The 16622-nt window shown below is 46.7% G+C and overlaps 1 protein-coding gene and 1 pseudogene across 3 annotated transcripts in view; one reads left to right on the top strand and one right to left on the bottom strand.

Moving 5' to 3' along the window:
• The first annotated feature begins 5778 nt into the window (after nt 1–5778).
• LARS2 (leucyl-tRNA synthetase 2, mitochondrial) overlaps nt 5779–16622 on the top strand; it is a 114592-nt gene continuing 103748 nt past the window's right edge. For both annotated transcript variants that reach the window (XM_080676625.1, XM_080676624.1), the window contains exons 1-2: nt 5779–5893; nt 14473–14726. In XM_080676625.1, the coding sequence (XP_080532751.1) occupies nt 14493–14726 (234 nt within the window). In that variant the 5' untranslated portion in view covers nt 5779–5893; nt 14473–14492. The remainder of the gene's footprint in view (nt 5894–14472; nt 14727–16622) is intronic.
• LOC308251878 (ferritin light chain-like) lies at nt 8008–8484 on the bottom strand (annotated as a pseudogene). Its single transcript has one exon. The product of its transcript is annotated as a ferritin light chain-like (transcript).

Here is a 16622-nt window from a genome sequence, read left to right as displayed (position 1 = left end):
AAAAGAAGTAATTCATTTTCACTTCCCCTTCCTTCCTTCTTTCCTTCCTTCCTTCCTTCCTTCCTTCCTTCCTTCCTTCCTTCCTTCCTTTTTCCCTTTTAATTAAAGTTTTCTTATTCAAGCTTCCCACTCATTCAGATGGGCCCTTGAATGTGAGGTCACGTGTCTTGTCTTCACTTCCGAATTGTCTTCATGTTGCAATTGACTGTCACAGCAGAGCTATCAGCTCTTTGCTACTCACAGTGTGGTCCATGGGCTGGCAGCATGAGCATCGCCTGGGAGTCTGATAGAAATGCAGAATCTCAGGCCCTCCCCAGTCAAATGATCGCTGGGTGATTCATATGCATGTACCTGTTTGAGAAGCAGAGGTTTAACCAACCTGGACTATGTCCCTGTCCCACACCATATAGCTGAGATGGGGGTGGAACCAGAAGAAAAGTCCTGAATACATGCCTCTTTGCAATTTATCAGCGCTCAGTAGCCTCCACCATCACTGCACACTAGGTCAGTTTCCTTGCACCCTCCCCCACCTCTTGAAGTCATCAAGCTACATGCTATTGGACAGGGACTGCACTTACATGGTGCCAGGCACTGTGCCCGCTGCTTTACACCTGTTCTCTAGCTTAATCCTTACAAGAATCTGTGAGCTAGGTGCTGCGCCTTCCGCTGTACAGATGAGGAGCCTGAGGGTTGGGCAGGTGAAACAGCTTGGTTGCTGCCACCCAGCTTGGCACAGTTCCTGGCCTGTAACAAGATGTCCATGATTGAGGGCTGTTATCTTTCTTCGCATTCTGGGGACTGTTCAGTTGACTGATAAACTTTGTTGTGGTGGTGTCATCTTCTGTTTTCAACCCTGGGGACTCTAGAATGGCATTTCCCCATCCTGGGCCTATATCTCACTCCTGCCCCACCCTGAGGCTTCCTCCTCTTTCTTCTCTACAGTCTTCTTCTCATTTCAACTTCTTCTCTGCCTCCTCCTCCTCCTCCTCCTCCTCCTCCTCCTGCTCCTCCTCCTCTTCCTTCTTCTGTGGTCAAGCTCTTGAATCCAGCTCAGCTCCTTTTTCTTCCTTCCCCCTCCCTTCCTCCTTTCCTGCTGGGCTCCGGGTACAGAATTTAGGTGATGACAATGGTGAGAGTGATGGTGATTTTGTTGTTGTTATAAGTCTGGTCAGCCAGAATTTTCAGTGCCTTCTCCTCCTTTAATCTTCTCATCTTGTACCTGGATGGGAAGGGTGAGAAGGAGATCATTCGCCATAAGAATGTGAAGTTCTGCTATGAAAGGCAATCAATTAGGAAGAGAAAGGCTGGCTTGTCTTATAGATTTAGAACCTTTATGGGGGAGGGGGAGGGACCTGAAAGGTCATAAAGACTACAGGGACTGTGGAGGGAGGGAAAAGAGGAGATGAGAAAGAAGGGACTCCAGGCTGCTCCTCAAACACAGATCCTGATTGTTCTGAAAGGTGGCTGGTAGGAAAAGTATACATGTTTGGCACCATCCTCTCTACTTGGGGTGTGTTTGTCGTTCGTCACTGGGAAGCCACTGTCAGGTGAAGGATGCTCTGATAAATCCTAGCCACTGCAGGATATTGAGGGGGCAGTGACATTATCGTTATCATGGCTGTGGACCCACCAGTTCCTAAGCCCTTCCACGTGCCTAGCACTTGTTAAATTCATTCCATACACAGGCCCTACCCCTCACACATTGAGCAGAGTAGGAAACTAAGGTGAATGCTCTCTGTCTGCCATAGAATTTGGGCTATAAAACACTAAACTAGATTTTGGGAGTGACACATGATTTTCTGTCCCCTGTATATAAAACAATAGTGCTCATCCAGGATCAGAGGAGCAAGATCATTGACTTAATTAATTTACTGTCTCCTTAGGAAGAGAGATATCGTGCACATAAAGTCAAGGGCTAATTAACTCTACAAGAATACAAGAGATGTCAAAAGGTGGTTTGATAAAATGCCAAGTTAATGGCAGAGATGTTGGATAGGATCTTATGAACGTTTATGTATTAAAATTGCAGATATCCAAAAGATGAACAAGATACATTTCATATATTTGCAAGTAAACATATGTTACCTAGAGCCCACTTTCAGACCCACAATAATTAATTCTGCCTTTTTCATTCAGGTCAGATGTAACACAACTGTTTTATACCTTCAGTATTTCTTCAAATAGGATTATCTTTTTCCAGAAGCCATCACAAGGCCTAAGAAGATTTGCAACAATGGGAAGGATTTTTTTCTTCCCTATAATGAATAGATTAAAGGCTTAATCCCAAGGTCTGGCTCTGTGTCCAAGCATAATTGTCCTGTGAGTTGCTCCAAATGGTTTTTTTCATGTACACTCAGGAACTGTAAAGTCATTTTTTGAGGAAAAACCACAAAAATTTATTAGAAGTCAACAGAAGAGGTTACTTTCATCTAAGTTTGTATCCAGGAAGGGGTGCCCCAAATGAGTACTTTTTAATATCAGGTTCTTAGGAAAATACTGATATTACTCCAGGCTGCTCAAGGCCAAGATTGCTTTGTGGCAACTTTCAGAAGGGCATCTACTTCCATTTTCTTGGTGATTGACCGCTGGGGGATACATGCCAAGATCATCATGAGTCTTTTGGCCCATCAGTGCTAGGCTTAGCTTCCAGGTCAGCAAGAACTGTTAATGAAAATTATCCACGACATTTGTTAAAGTGGTCACGTCGCCTCTTCTTCTGTCTCGAATTTCCCCTGCCTCTCTCTTATAAAGACACTTGAGATTGCTTTTGGGGCCCACCAGGATAATCAATCTTCTCACATCAAGATTCTTCACTTAATCACATCTGCAAAGTCTCTTTGCCATATAAGGTTCCAGGGATTCGAACCTATATATCTTTGGGGCCATCACTCAGCCTACCACACAAGCTAATAGCAAAAGGGACACTGAAACCTATCATAAAGAGACAAAAAGGCCCTTAGGACCCCACTGTCCCTTGAATTGTCACAGGAAATAGTTTGGGACAGCGGTCACCAACCTTTTGGACCTCACAGACCAGCCGTGGTCCACGGACCACCGGTTGGCGACCGCTGGTTTGGGAAATATTTTTCTAGTTCTTTCTATTGCATACACTAACAGATGTATTGCTTTTATTTCCTTTCCTTTTAAAAATAAAAAAATGGGATACCTTCCTACACAGCCCAGCAATTTGTCTCTTTCATTTAATAATGTGTCTTTGCAGTAAGCTCTTTAAGAGGGAAAGGGATTTACTTTCATGGTGCTGTCTTCTTTGATGTAAAAATAGAAACTTTCCAGTAAAGCAAGTGACTTTTAAAAAAATTCCATTTGAAATAATCTCCCAGAAACGTCAATGTTTTAATTCGTAAGAGAAAGGAGATTTCGAACCAAAATAAGGGTAGAGGCTACTTAGACCTTAGTGTTTGGGGGAAATTAGAGAAAGGGCCCTTTAGTTATGCATGGATGCAGCGTGACATACGGGAAGGTTAACTAGCCTGTTAATGTGAGAGTGCATGTTTCCATGGTATCAGTTCAAATTAAGCATCTATGTGACCTTAGCAAGCTGGATCCAATCTCTGGGCCTCAGGGTCCTCACCTTTGAAGTGAGAGTATTGGACTAGAAGTTTTTTAAAGCTCCTAATGATCTTCCATTGTGCAATTTTGGAAAGGTACTGCCAATATTCTAGTAGGCTAAGAGACCCTGTTTGAATAACAGACCTTTTACTAACTTGCTATGAACTTGAGCTAGACCAGGGTTGGGGGACGTCTAGACCAAGGGCTGTCTAAGGCCTGGGAAATCAACTGGTCTGGCCCTGCCAAGTCATTAGGGGTGAGTTAATGAAATGTTTGACCAAATATAGCAGGCTAATTTTTAAGTTGATAATTTTGTATGGCCCTCGAATGGTATAAATATCCAAATGGCCGTTGGCAGAATAAAGGTCCCTCACCCCTGAGCTAGACAGTCAGCTCCGTTGGGCCTCAGTTTATTCATCTGTAAAATGAGCAGGCTGGACTAGAGTGTTCTCAAGATCCTTTCTAATTCTCACATTCTAAGAAAATGAGTCTCAAACTTCAGTCTGCCTAAGAATCCCCCGAGGATTTTATTAAAATGCAGCGTCTGATTCAGTAGGTCTGGGGTGGTGTCTGAGATTCTCCATTTCTAGCAAGTTCCCAGGTAAGACATGCTGGTCTGGAGATTGCACTTTGAGTAACAAAGCATTTGCATTTTGAAATGTCAGGAAACTCTTAAAGACTTGGGCATTAGTGAAAGATTACCGTGTGTCTGGTGGAGTGCTGGTCTGGGATTAACTGGTGTTATAGGCATGTACAATTTGCTTGTCTTTTATCCAGCTCTGTAAGAGTAGATGTGAAATACGAATAGTAATGGGATGAATTTTGTTTAATTGATTTCAGCCCTGAAGCAAAAGATGGCTCCCAAACATTCATTTTACTTGTCCCGTAGGCTATCAGCCCCTTTGCACAATTAGCAAATTCGTTTCAGCATTCCTGATTGCCCACATTTCTTCAAAACCTCTTTTATTTTATTTTTAATTTTTAAAATTTCTTTATTGATTTCAGAGAGGAAGGAGAAGGAGAGAGAGATAGAAACATCAATGATGAGAGAGAATCATTGATAGGCTGCCTCCTGCACACCCCTTACTGGGGATTGAGCCGGCAACCCAGGCATGTGCCCTTGGCCGGAATCAAACCTGGGACCCTTCAGTCCGCAGGCTGACGCTCTATCCACTGAGCCAAGCTGGTTAGGGCTCAAAACCTCTTTTAAACAGGTTTTATCTTTGCAACTCACTCATCGATTCATTGATTTATTAATAGCAAGAAACACTTGCCCCAGTGGGGAGGTTGCAGGGTGGGAAACAAACTCCTCTGGAAAGTGGGTCAGGTATCATGCTTTCCTGACTCCCAGCCAGCTATCACCTGAGGAAGTTCGCTTTACCTCCAATCTAGGCTGGGTAATTCCCCTCCCAGGGCTAGAAGGTCACGGAATATGGGGGAAGAAGATGCCTTAACCATCCTCTGGCCCGGTATCAAAGGGGTGAGAGACCTGACCAAGCCCGGAGGGGGCTGTAGCTGGGATTTGAACCTGACCTCAGGACTCCTCCAGTGCTCTTTATATACCCCGTTTATTCTGGGGCCACTAAACTGATGGCTCTCATAGGTCTGCTGCATTTGTTAAGAGTTGGACCCCCGTGTGGGTGGAAGGGGGGTGGGAGAGGTCAATGGGGGAAAAAGGGGACATATGTAATACTTTCAACACTAAAGATAAAAAAAAAAAAGAATTTGATCCCCACCCGGCTGGTGAGGCTAAGTGGTTGAGCATGGACCCATGAACCAGGAGGTCACCGTTAGATTCCCCATCTGGGTTGCCTGCTCAGTCCCCAGTATGGGACTTGCAGGAAGCAGCTGTTCAGTGATTTTCTCTCATTGTTTCTCTCTCTCCCTTCCTCTCTGAAATCAATTAAAAAATATATATATATAAAAGAATTTGACCTCCAAGGTGTCCAGAGTTTCCTGATGGGAGACAGGAGGTGGAGGACGGGGCTTGGGGCGGTCCCTAGGAATGAGGGGCGGTGCCTTGGGCGACGGGGCGGAGCCTAGGGCTGGGGGCGGGGCTTAGGACGGCGGGGCGCTCCCTGGGGCTGAGGAGCAGAGCCTGGGGCTGCCGCGCGGACAGCCCCGCCCCACGGGCTGCAGGAGTCGGAGAGTACAAGTTGCACCAACCCGGCCCCGCCCCCGCCTGTCTGTGACTGTAGCAGTCGCTATCGATAAAGTTGTTGTTCTGCCAACATGGCGGCGCCCATGGAGACTGGCCGGGTCGTGTTCGCCTAAGGTGGGAACCGAAGCATAAGGCGCCGCACAGGCCAGAACCTGTGAGCAGGTAAACCCCTGAGCGGGGCCAGCGGGACAAGAGACGAGGCCCGATCTCCTCTCCCCGGACCGGGAGGTTCCGAATTGCTGGGAGCAGGAAGGGAAGCTGCAGACTGGGTTAGGTGGTCTCGGAGCCGAGCCATTTCCGAACTGGAAAAGTCTCAGATTCGCTGGGAGAGTCTCTGAGATCTGGGTCTTGTCAGGCTCTTTGAGCGATAGACCCCGCCGACAGCTCTGGACCCTTCCCCTGAAAAGCGCACGTGTGCACATAGGTTTGTACTCCAGTTCCTCTCCCGCCGCTCCCCTGCCCCAGTTGGTGCCTGGATCTTTGCTCCCTGGGCTGGGGGTTTGGACTCGGTGAAAAGCCATCCAGTGCCTCTCTGGCCCACAGCATGTCAGGGCTCGAAGGGCCTCAGCGATCATTTGGGTTTAACCCCTCGTCTTAAGGAGAAGCTGAGGTTCCAGACACGAACTCATTTGCCTGAGGTCATACAGGAAATAAGTAGTTGCAAAAGCCCAGATCTACCTTATTAGTAGTAGGATTTGTGTTTGGTCTCCAAACGTGGTCCATTAAGATTCATTTCCCCAGGTACATTCTCACACACCTTCTTTTAGGTGCACCCAAATGCCTTCACATGCTTCCTCTATGTGTTCTGTTGCTTTGCCTGTCATCTAGGTTTCTCTGTCCATAAACGGTTGTCAGTTTGGGTCCAGTTCTCAGGCCCTCCCTCCATGGGTACATGCCACTACTCCCACCATTCTCATCAAACTGAACCTTAAGCCCCACGTGAAGCGGGGAGGATTACCGAATATGGTGGAAGAAGAGACAAGATTCCAGACGTCTGGGTAAAGAACTAGATAAGACCGAGATGAGGAAGGAAGGTGCCATGCTGATCATAAATGCAACACACAGGCCACACCTTTCACACTTACCCTATGGGCATAGTCCTCTAATAAAACGGCTGTCCTGGTCAGGAAGAGGCAGTGCTTCGGTGGTGAGTGGCAGAGAGCAGGGCCTGGGAAGTAAAGGAAGGGAACTCGGCTGAGCTCCGAAAGTTCTATAAGAAATCATAGCCCTGCTTGGCCAGTGTGCTCCGTGGTTGAGCATGGACCTATGAACCAGGAAGTCCTGGTTCTGTTCCAGGCCAGGGCACATGCCTGGGTTGTGGGTTCAGTCCCCAGTGTGGGGTGTGCAGGAGGCAGCCGATCAATGATTCTCTCTCATCTTGATGTTTCTCTTTCTCCCTCTTCCTTCCTCTCTGAAATCAATAAAAATATATTTAAAAAAAAGAAGAGAAACAAAGTATTAAAAGAAATCATAGCCCTGAGTATACTATGTGCTAAGTCTTGAGGACCCTCTAACACAGGGGTGGGCAAACTTTTTGACTCGAGGGCCACAATGGGTTCTTAAACTGGACCGGAGGGCCGGAACAAAAGCATGGATGGAGTGTTTGTGTGAACTAATATAAATTCAAAGTAAAGGAGTGGAGGGGAGAGCAAGAGAACCGGATAGAACAGCCGGATCCGGCCCGCGGGCCGTAGTTTGCCCAAGGCTGCTAACACAAAGGGTCTGAACTTTTCTTTGAGTCTTGACGCATTTTCCCGTATTGCTCCCCAGAGAGGTAGAATCAATTTACATACCCACCAGCACTATATAAAAATGCACATTTATGATTTCAGAGAGGAAGGGAGAGGGAGAGAGAGAGAGAGAAACATCAGTGATGAGAGAGAATCATTGATCAGCTGCCTCCTGTACGCCCCACACAGGGGATCGAGCCCACAACCCGGGCATGTGCCCTGACTGGGAATTGAGCCGTGACCTCCTGGTTCATAGGTCAATGCTCAACCACTGAGCTACGCACGTTTCTTTTTTCCTGCAAAAAGCTTTATTGTTTCATTTGGTCCAATGCATGGGAGAGGACTTCAGCGTGGCTAAAAGAATGGCTAGTAGTTTTGGTAAGAGGCTCAGATAAAAGCCAGACACCAGGGGAATGCAGAGGGGCCTCTGAAAGGCCTCTGGGCTCTAAAGGCTCCTGGTCGTGCTTGAGGGTGAGCCCTTCATACTTGAGGGTGAGCCTTTCGAAGAGATTCTCACCCAGTGCAGTCTGGGGCGGGCCAGCCTGCTCATGTGTCGCCCATCTTCTTGATGAGTTTCACCTCCTCATCCAGGAAGTGGTTCTCCAGGAAGTCGCAGAGATGAGGGTCCGTGCAGGTAGAACCCAGGGCATGCAGCTCCACAAGGGCCTGCTTCAGGTTCCTCTCCCGGCCAGCGGCTTCCAGGGCGTCCTGGGTTTTGCCCACTCATCCTGGGAGGCTTCAGCACGTCCTGGAAGAGAACGCGGCCGCTGCGCTGGTTTTGCAACTTTAAGAGATGCTCAGCGCCCTCGTGCTTCTTTTCCGCCAACTCTGGGAAGAAGTGGCCCATGCCCTCGAGAGCCACATCGCCCTCAAGAGCCACATCGCCCTCGAGAGCCACATCGTCAGGGTTGAAATAGAAGCCCCGAGAGAGAGGTAGGTGGGAGGCCCACAGATGCAGGTTGGCCAGGTGTTGACCGCAGCCTCCACCTCGGTGAAAGAATTCTGATGAATTTGGGAGCTCATGGTTGTTCGGCAATAAGGAGTTAAGGTAGAAGAAAACCCGGTGTGTTGGCTGGTTCCGGAGGTGGTTCTGAAGTTGGTGACTGGATGAGACGCAGGAGGGTGGCTGGAGGCTGGAAGAAGGGGCGTCCTTGGGTCTGTTCTGTCCAAAACAGTCAATCCGGGCCCGCCGAGGGCACTGCCCATACACATTTTTTTTGGTTTAACAGGTTTTTGCCAACCTGATAAGCAAAATATTTCATTGTTGTTTTAATTTGCATTTTTGATTAGTTGTAAAGTTGATCTTTTTCCATATATTTATTAGCCATTTGTATTTACTCTTCTCTTTTTTCCTCTACTCATTCTTAAAATTAGGTTTTTAATATTTCTCTTCTCACATGTGACTCTATAGATTAAGATAAGCTTTTTTGTTGCAGTTTTTGTAGTATCCTCTCAGCTTATTTTTTGCTTTCTTTTTTTGTCAATGGTGTTTTTGATATACAGATGTTTTAGATTTTAAGAGAGATTATTAATATTTTTCTTTCTGAATTCTTCCATTGCTTTATTCTCGGGACAGAACATCCTGCACTTTGTAAAGAATTACTAAGTACTTATCCACAGGGTGGGGCAAAGGTAGGTTTACAGTTGTGAGTACGCAACACAGTTTATTCTTATTTCCTTTTTTTTTTTTTTTTCAAGGAAAATATACAGGCTGTATTTAGGCAATAGGATTAATGCTTCCATAATAATGATAGTTCTTGAATAATAATATATCACATTACAAGGTTGCCTTCCAAATCTTGGAGGCACTCCTGTTTTTATTTTATTTTTTATTTTTTTATTTTTTATTTTATTTATTTATTTATTTTTAATTAAATCTTTATTCAGATTATTACAATTGTTTCTCCTTTTTCCCCCCATAGCTCCCCTCCACCTGGTTCCCACCCCACCTTCTGCCCTTACCTCCCCCCCCCCCCCCCCGCACTGTCCTCATCCATAGGTGTATGATTTTTGTCCAGTCTCTTCCTAAACCCCCCATACCCCTTTCCCCCTGAGAATTATCAGTCCACTCCCTTTCTATGCCCCTGATTCTATTATATTCACCAGATTATTCTGTTCCTCAGGTTTTTAATTCACTTGATTTTTAGGTTCACTTGTTGATGGATATGTGTTTGTTGTTCATAATTTTTATCTTTACTTTTTTCTTCTTCCTCTTCTTTAAGAATACCTTTCAACATTTCATATAATACTGGTTTGGTGGTGATGAACTCCTTTAGCTTTTTCTTATCTGTGAAGCTCTTTATCTGCCCTTCAATTCTGAATGATAGCTTTGCTGGGTAGAGTAATCTTGGTTGTAGGTTCTTGCTATTCATCACTGAAAATTTCTTGCCACTCCCGTCTGGCCTGCATAGTTTCTGTTGAGAAATCAGCTGACAATCGTATGGGTGCTCCCTTGTAGGTAATTAACTGTTTTTCTCTTGCTGCTTTTAATATTCTCTCTTTTTTGCTCTTGGCATTTTAATTATGATGTGTCTTGGTGTGGTCCTCTTTGGATTCCTTTTGTTTGGGGTTCTGTGCACTTCCTGGACTTATAAGTCTATTTCTTTCACCAGGTGGGGGAAGTTTTCTGTCATTATTTCTTCAAATAGGTTTTCAGTATCTTGCTCTCTTTCTTCTTCTGGCACCCTGATAATTCTGATGTTGGTACGCTTGAAGTTGTCCCAGAGGCTTCTTACACTATCTACAACTTTTTGGATTTTTTTTTTTTTTTTTTTTTTTTTTGCTTTTTTGGTTGAGTGTTTTTTGCTTCTTTGTATTTCAATTCTTTGACTTGATTCTTGTGTTCCTCTAGTCTGTTGTTGGGTCTCTGTATAATATTTTTTGTTTCAGTCAGTGTATGTTTAATTTCTAGTTGGTCCTTTTTCATATCTTCAAGGGTCTCGTTATATTTATCAGCCTTTTCTAGGATATTCTTGAAAAGCCTTATAACCGTGGTTTTGAATTCTATATCCAGTCGTTTGTTTTCCTCCATTTCTTTCATTTGTGATCTGTTTCTTTGTGGCTGCATTTTCACTGCTTCCCTGAGTTGGTAGGGGAGCATTGTGTGCTAGGTTTCCTATATGGCCCAGTGGGTTAGCCTCCCCAGTTAACCTGAGGTGGACACTCTTGATGCACCCCTTTGTGGACTATGTGTACAGCCTTGTTAAAGTTAAGTCTTGATTGTTGTTGGTATCACTGGGAGGAATTGACCTCCAGGCCAGTTGGCTGTGAGGATCAGCTGTGTCTACGATGGGAGAAGTTCAGTGCTGGAGACAGCCTTATAGGATTAGACTTGCCAAATTGCAAAAGCCTCTGTGCTCAGCTTGGATGGGGTGGAGTCTGAGGGCGGAGCAGACAGTCTTGGCTTCCCGTCAGCCTTGCCCTTGCGCGCGCGCGCGCCTCCAGACCTCTGCCTTCCCCGGCTCCTGAGCCTCCGCCCGAGAGTCCAGATTCCCCCCCGCAAGAGCGTGGGTCCCCAGGGGCTCACCTGAAACTGGGGTTCAGTGCAGTCAGAACTGGGGTTCAGTGCAGTCAGGAGCTTCCGACTCCCTTCCACTAGGGAAAGCCTGTGGCAACCTCCGCAGCCTTTGTGCACATTGGCGCGCATGTCTCCAGACCCCTGCCTGCCGGGGCTCCCCCGCGGCTCCCTCAGGTCTCCGAGTCTCCGGGTGCCTTTCTCTCTACCTGACAGTCCAGACTCCCCCTGTATGAGCCTGGGTCTACGGGGTTTCGCCTGGAACTGGGGTTCAGTGCAGTCGGAACTGGGGTTCAGTGCCGTTGGGGGTTTCCTTCCCCCTCCCGCCAGAGAAAGCCAGCCAGGCTCTTAGCTGCCCTTCCTCTCTGTGCGCACAAAGACCCTTTGCCGTACCTCCAATTCTCTCTTTCCTTCTAGTTGTAGAATTTCCACTTAGCCAGCTTTCCTGTGGTTCTGGATGGTGTCCGTTCTGTCTTTTAGTTGTAGTTTTGAAATTGTTGTGCGAGGCAGCAGTTTAGGTGCTTACCTATGCCGCCATCTTGGTTTCTCCCCTCTTATTTCTTATTTATTAATTATTTCCATATGAACAACTGTAACCCTATATTTTACCTACCCTTTATGTTTCTGTCTTGTTTTATGGTATTTTTTTTTAAAGAGCACTTGACCTTATTTATTTATTTATTATTATTATTATTTTTTTAAATATATTTTATTGATTTTTTACAGAGAGGAAGGGAGAGGGATAGAGAGTTAGAAACATCGATGGGAGAGAAACATCGATCAGCCGCCTCCTGCACACCTCCTACTGGGGATGTGCCCACAACCAAGGTACATGCCCTTCACCAGAATCGAACCTGGGACCTTTCAGTCCGCAGGCCGACGCTCTATCCACTGAGCCAAACCAGCTAAGGCTGTTTCATGGTATTTTTAAAAAAATTCTTTAATTTATATGGGATTTACTGTGGTTTATGTTTGAGGTTTCCCACCATTCCTTGAATAATCTGTCACTTTGTAATCTACTTGTTCTTTTTTTCTTTATGAACTTGAAGTTCTTATATACCTAGATCGGTTTCAGGATTCTCTAGTCTATGTAAAGGAAAGGTTTGTGTAAAGGAAAGGTTATTAGAGGTTATTAGTGAATCAGGTATTATGTAAATGTTTTAAGAAAGCATGTTTGTAAATGCATTGTTTGTAATTTGGTTCATAGAATAAGTGAGTTGTAGAGACAGGATTAGAATTTTAAGTGGAAGAATGACCTTCATATTGCTCCTGTTGGTGAGCTGTTTGCATTCTTTGCTGTTTCATTTGTCACAATGGCTAACCATCATTCAAAGCAAAAGCTTGCGAGGCTACAGTTAGAGTGAGTTTGTATTTTTATAATTTGCTCCTTGCCATTGTTTGTTTGAGAGGGTGGTCCACTGTGTTCTTAGGGAATGCAGCCTAGGAGAGAGATGGCAGGCATCTCTCTTGTGTGCCCTCTGTTAAACTGGCTTTCTTTGGTTTGCAAAGACATGGAAATGCTGACTTAGCAAGAGAACCATAAAATCCACGAACCCTGTAGGTAGTTCTAATTATGTAGACATCCAACCCCTAATAATCAATGCAATTGCCTTAGTTGTACAAAGTGTCTATATATTAGGTTGGTCATATGGAATTGCTGATATTCAACTGATTTCACATAGTTCACTATTATATCTATAGCCACATCTACTCACTTTAAAATAGGCAAGCCCAATGGATAGGGAGTTGTTGTTTTTTTTTAGTCTGTTTCTGATTTCACCCCCAAAGAAGTTGAGATGTGTTAAATACAGTGAGAACTGGTATGTCAGGAACCTTGGCAGACCAACTTGTAAAATGCTAACACTGTGATGCCATTTTATGTGAGTGTGAAATTCGCTTTTATAAGCCTGCAATGAACCCTGTTGGCAACATCCGTGTACCTCTGTGAAATGGGGCCAATCCTAGTAGATGTGGGAAACATTCTGAGAGAATCAAAGAACACTAGCTTAGAGTGTCATTTCCTTCCTCCCTCCCTTCCTCTCTCCCTTCCCCCCTCCCTCAATCCCTCCCTCCTTCTCTCTCCCTTTCTTCCTTCCTTCCTTCCTTCCTTCCTTCCTTCCTTCCTTCCTTCCTTCCTTCCTTCCTTCCTTCCTTCCTTCCTTCCTTTCTTTCTTTCTTTCTTTCTTTCTTTCTTTCTTTCTTTCTTTCTTGGTTTTGAAAGATCTGTTATGAAAATACTATAGCACTTCTCAAATGCTGTTATGCAAGAGGGAAGAAAGTTTATTTATTCATAAATCATAAATATCTGATGCACTGTCACCTCAACCTTTTGAGTCGTGATAAAACATGAAACATCTTCCATGAGTTCATTTCTGGAATTCAGCTTTGGAGAAAAGCACTTGAACGTTTAAGTTGAATTTTGAATCGCAGCTGGATGTCCTGATGGGCCCCCACCTATGGGTTGGATTCCAGAAAAACCACTGTTACACATATTGTATATTGTTTGTGGTTTCTTATCTCCTTTTCTCTGCCAGTGCGTAAGGGCCAGGACAGAAGGGACTTTGTGTTTGTTCACAGCCGTGTTCCCAGTGCCTACAGCTGTGTGGCACTCAATGCAGATTTGGTAAAGGAATGAAGAACTAAGTGAATAAGCAGTCTTCTAAATAGTGGTTATTTCCTGGCTTAGCCTACCGAGTATCTTGAACTCATAATATATTTGAAAAATGCTTATAATTGCTCAGAGTCTCTGGTCCTCCTTGAAGGCCTGTGTTCAGATCTCTTCCGATATTTGAGCCTAAGGCCAAGCTAAGATATGCTTGGAGCTCTTCTGAATCCTGGATGATGGGAAGCGAAGCCTGCTGGGCAGACCCTGGGCTGGCCTACAGAGAAGGGAGGGAGGGCTCTGCTGTCTCCCATGCAGTGTGTGAGGCTGTGGTAGGAGCTGGCCCAGGCAGTGGTCTCCATTTGTCCCTGGCGGGAGGGTGGTGGGGTGGGTTGTATCTTTGATGTTCGGAAGCATCGACCACCTTTATATTTTCCATTAAAAAGTTTGTGCTTAAAAATAAATAAATTAATTAATTAATTAAAAAAAAAAGTTTGTGCTTAGCCTGGCCAGTATGGCTCAGTGCTTGAGCATCGACCCATGAACCAGGAGGTGGCGGTTCGATCCCAGTCAGGGCACATGCCCGTGTTTTGGGCTCCATCCCCAGTTAGGGGGCGTGCAGGAGGCAGCCAATCAGTGATTCTCTCATCATTGATGTTTCTATCTCTCCCTCTTCCTTCCTCTCTTTGAAATCAATAAAAACATATATATTTTTTAAAAATTTGTGTTTGGCTCAATTGAACTTCTAAAGCATTCTTTTCAGGGAGAGAAATCATTAGAAGAATAAGAGGAAAGCCTGCGAGGGGGCAGGGAGCCCTGGGCTGTGCTGAGTGGAAGGCCAGGCTCAGGAGGGGGTTCCAGGCGGCTCACCAGTGCACTTTTTCCCCTCTTTCAGGGCCTCCCACCTTTTGAAGAATGGCTTCTGCTTGGCAGAGACTGGGTTTCTATGTCTCTCTTCTGAAAAGGCAGCTAAATGGTGGGCCAGATGTCATCAGTTGGGGAAGGAGAGTCATTCCAGGATGTAAAAGAGGAATTTACAGTGCCACAGGCCAGTGGACGAAAGAGTATACGCTGCAGACAAGAAAGGACGTTGAGAAATGGTGGCATTCACGGATAAAAGAACAGGCCTCCAAAATTTCTGAAGCTGATGTGAGTATCCTGGGAGATTCTGAAAGGGTAAAAAAGAGGGGTTAAGGGCTTGGACTCTGAGGTTAGACTCCCTGGTTCAAGTTATTAAGCACTAGAGGCACGGTGCATGAAATTTGTGCACTGGGGTAGGCTGGGGTCCCTCAGCCCGGCCTGTGCCCTCCTGTAGTCCAGGAGCCCTCTCGCAGTCTGGGACCTCTCGCTTCTTACCACCCGCCTGCTTGCTGCTCTTCACCACTCGGCTCGCGGCTCCTTAGCACTGCCGTGGAGGCGGAAGAGGATCCCACCACCACTGCTGCGCTCACCAGCCGTGAGCCCGGCTTCTGGCTGAGCGGCGCTCCCCCGGTGGGAGCGCACTGACCACCAGGGGGCAGCTCCTGCATTGAGCATCTGTCCCCTGGTGGTCAGTGTGCATCATAGCGACTGGTCATTCTGGTTGTTCCGCCATAAAGGTCGCTTAGGCTTTTATTATATAGACTAGAGGCCCGGTGCACGAAATTTGTGCACAGGGTGGGGGTGTCCCTCAGCCCAGCCTGCACCCTCTCCAATCTGGGACCCCTCGAGGGATGTCCGACTGCCCGTTTAGGCCCGATCCCACTGGGATCGGGCCTAAACGGGCAGTCGGACATCCCTCTCACAATCCAGGACATCCCTCTCACAATCCAGGACTGCTGGCTCCCAACTGCTCGCCTGCTTGCCTTCCTGATTGCCCCTAACTGCTTCTGCCTGCCAGCCTGATCACCCCCTAACCACTCCCCTGCCAGCCTGATTGATGCCTAACTGCTCTCCTGCCAGCCTGTTTGCCCCTAACTGCCCTCCCCTGCAGGCCTGGTCCCCCCCAACTGCTCTCCCCTGCAGGCCTGGGTCCCCCCCAACTGTCCTTCCCTGCAGACCCAGTCACCCCCAACTTCCCTCCTCTGCTGGCCTGGTCACCCCTAACTGCCCTCCCTTGCAGGCCTGGTTCCTCCCAACTGCCCTCCCCTGCTGGCCATCTTGTGGTGGCCATCTTGTGTCCACATGGGGACAGCCATCTTGTGTGTTGGAGTGATGGCCAATCTGCATATTACTCTTTTATTAGATAGGATAGAGGCCTGGTGCATGGGTGGGGGCCAGCTGGTTTGCCCTGAAGGGTGGCCCGGATCAGGGTGGGGGTTCCCTTGGGGCGTGGGGCGGCCTGGGCAAGGGGCCTGTGGTGGTTTGCAGGCCGGCCATGCCCCCCGGTGACCCAAGCAGAGGCCCTGGGATCTGGGATTTATTTATCTTCTACAATTGAAACTTTGTAGCCTGGAGTGGAGCCAAGCCTTCTGCTCGCTCCGTGGCGGCAGCCATTTCTGTTTGGGTTTATGTATCTTCTATCATTGAAACTTTGTAGCATTGAGTGGAGGCCTGGCCCAGCAAGGGCAGGCGGAAAGCTTGGCTTCCTCCATCGCCGGGGAAACCCAAGCCTCCCTCCTGCTTTCTGTGGCCGCAGCCATCTTGGTTGGGTTTATTTGCATATTCCCTCCTGATTGGCTGGTGGGCGTGGCTTGTGGGTGTAGCGGAGGTATGGTCAATTTGCATATTACTCTTTTATTAGATAGGATGTGACCTTGAACCAAATGACTGAATCTCTCTGTGCTTCAGTTTTCTTACCTAAAGTGAACAGTGCCCGCTGTCCCTGGGACGGTTGTGAGGGTAGATGTAATGAGACAAGGCTAGTGCTTAGAAGAGATTCAGTGTGGTGCGTGTGCACGCAGGTGCACGAAGACAGCACCACACCAGACATTCTGGAGCAGGATTTACTGGAAACTCATCAAGACAGGAACCATAGCAGGCGCCAGGTTCTTCCTGGTCCATTGCAGAGTGGGGCAGCACACAGGGTTCTGGCAGGGTCAGGTATGAGATTCCAGAAGTGGCACC

Source organism: Plecotus auritus, assembly GCF_963455305.1.
Source record: "Plecotus auritus genome assembly, chromosome: 6".
Taxonomy (NCBI): Eukaryota; Metazoa; Chordata; class Mammalia; order Chiroptera; family Vespertilionidae; genus Plecotus; species Plecotus auritus.
The sequence above is the reverse complement of the archived record's forward strand: the minus strand, read 5'-3'. Positions and strand labels throughout refer to the sequence as shown.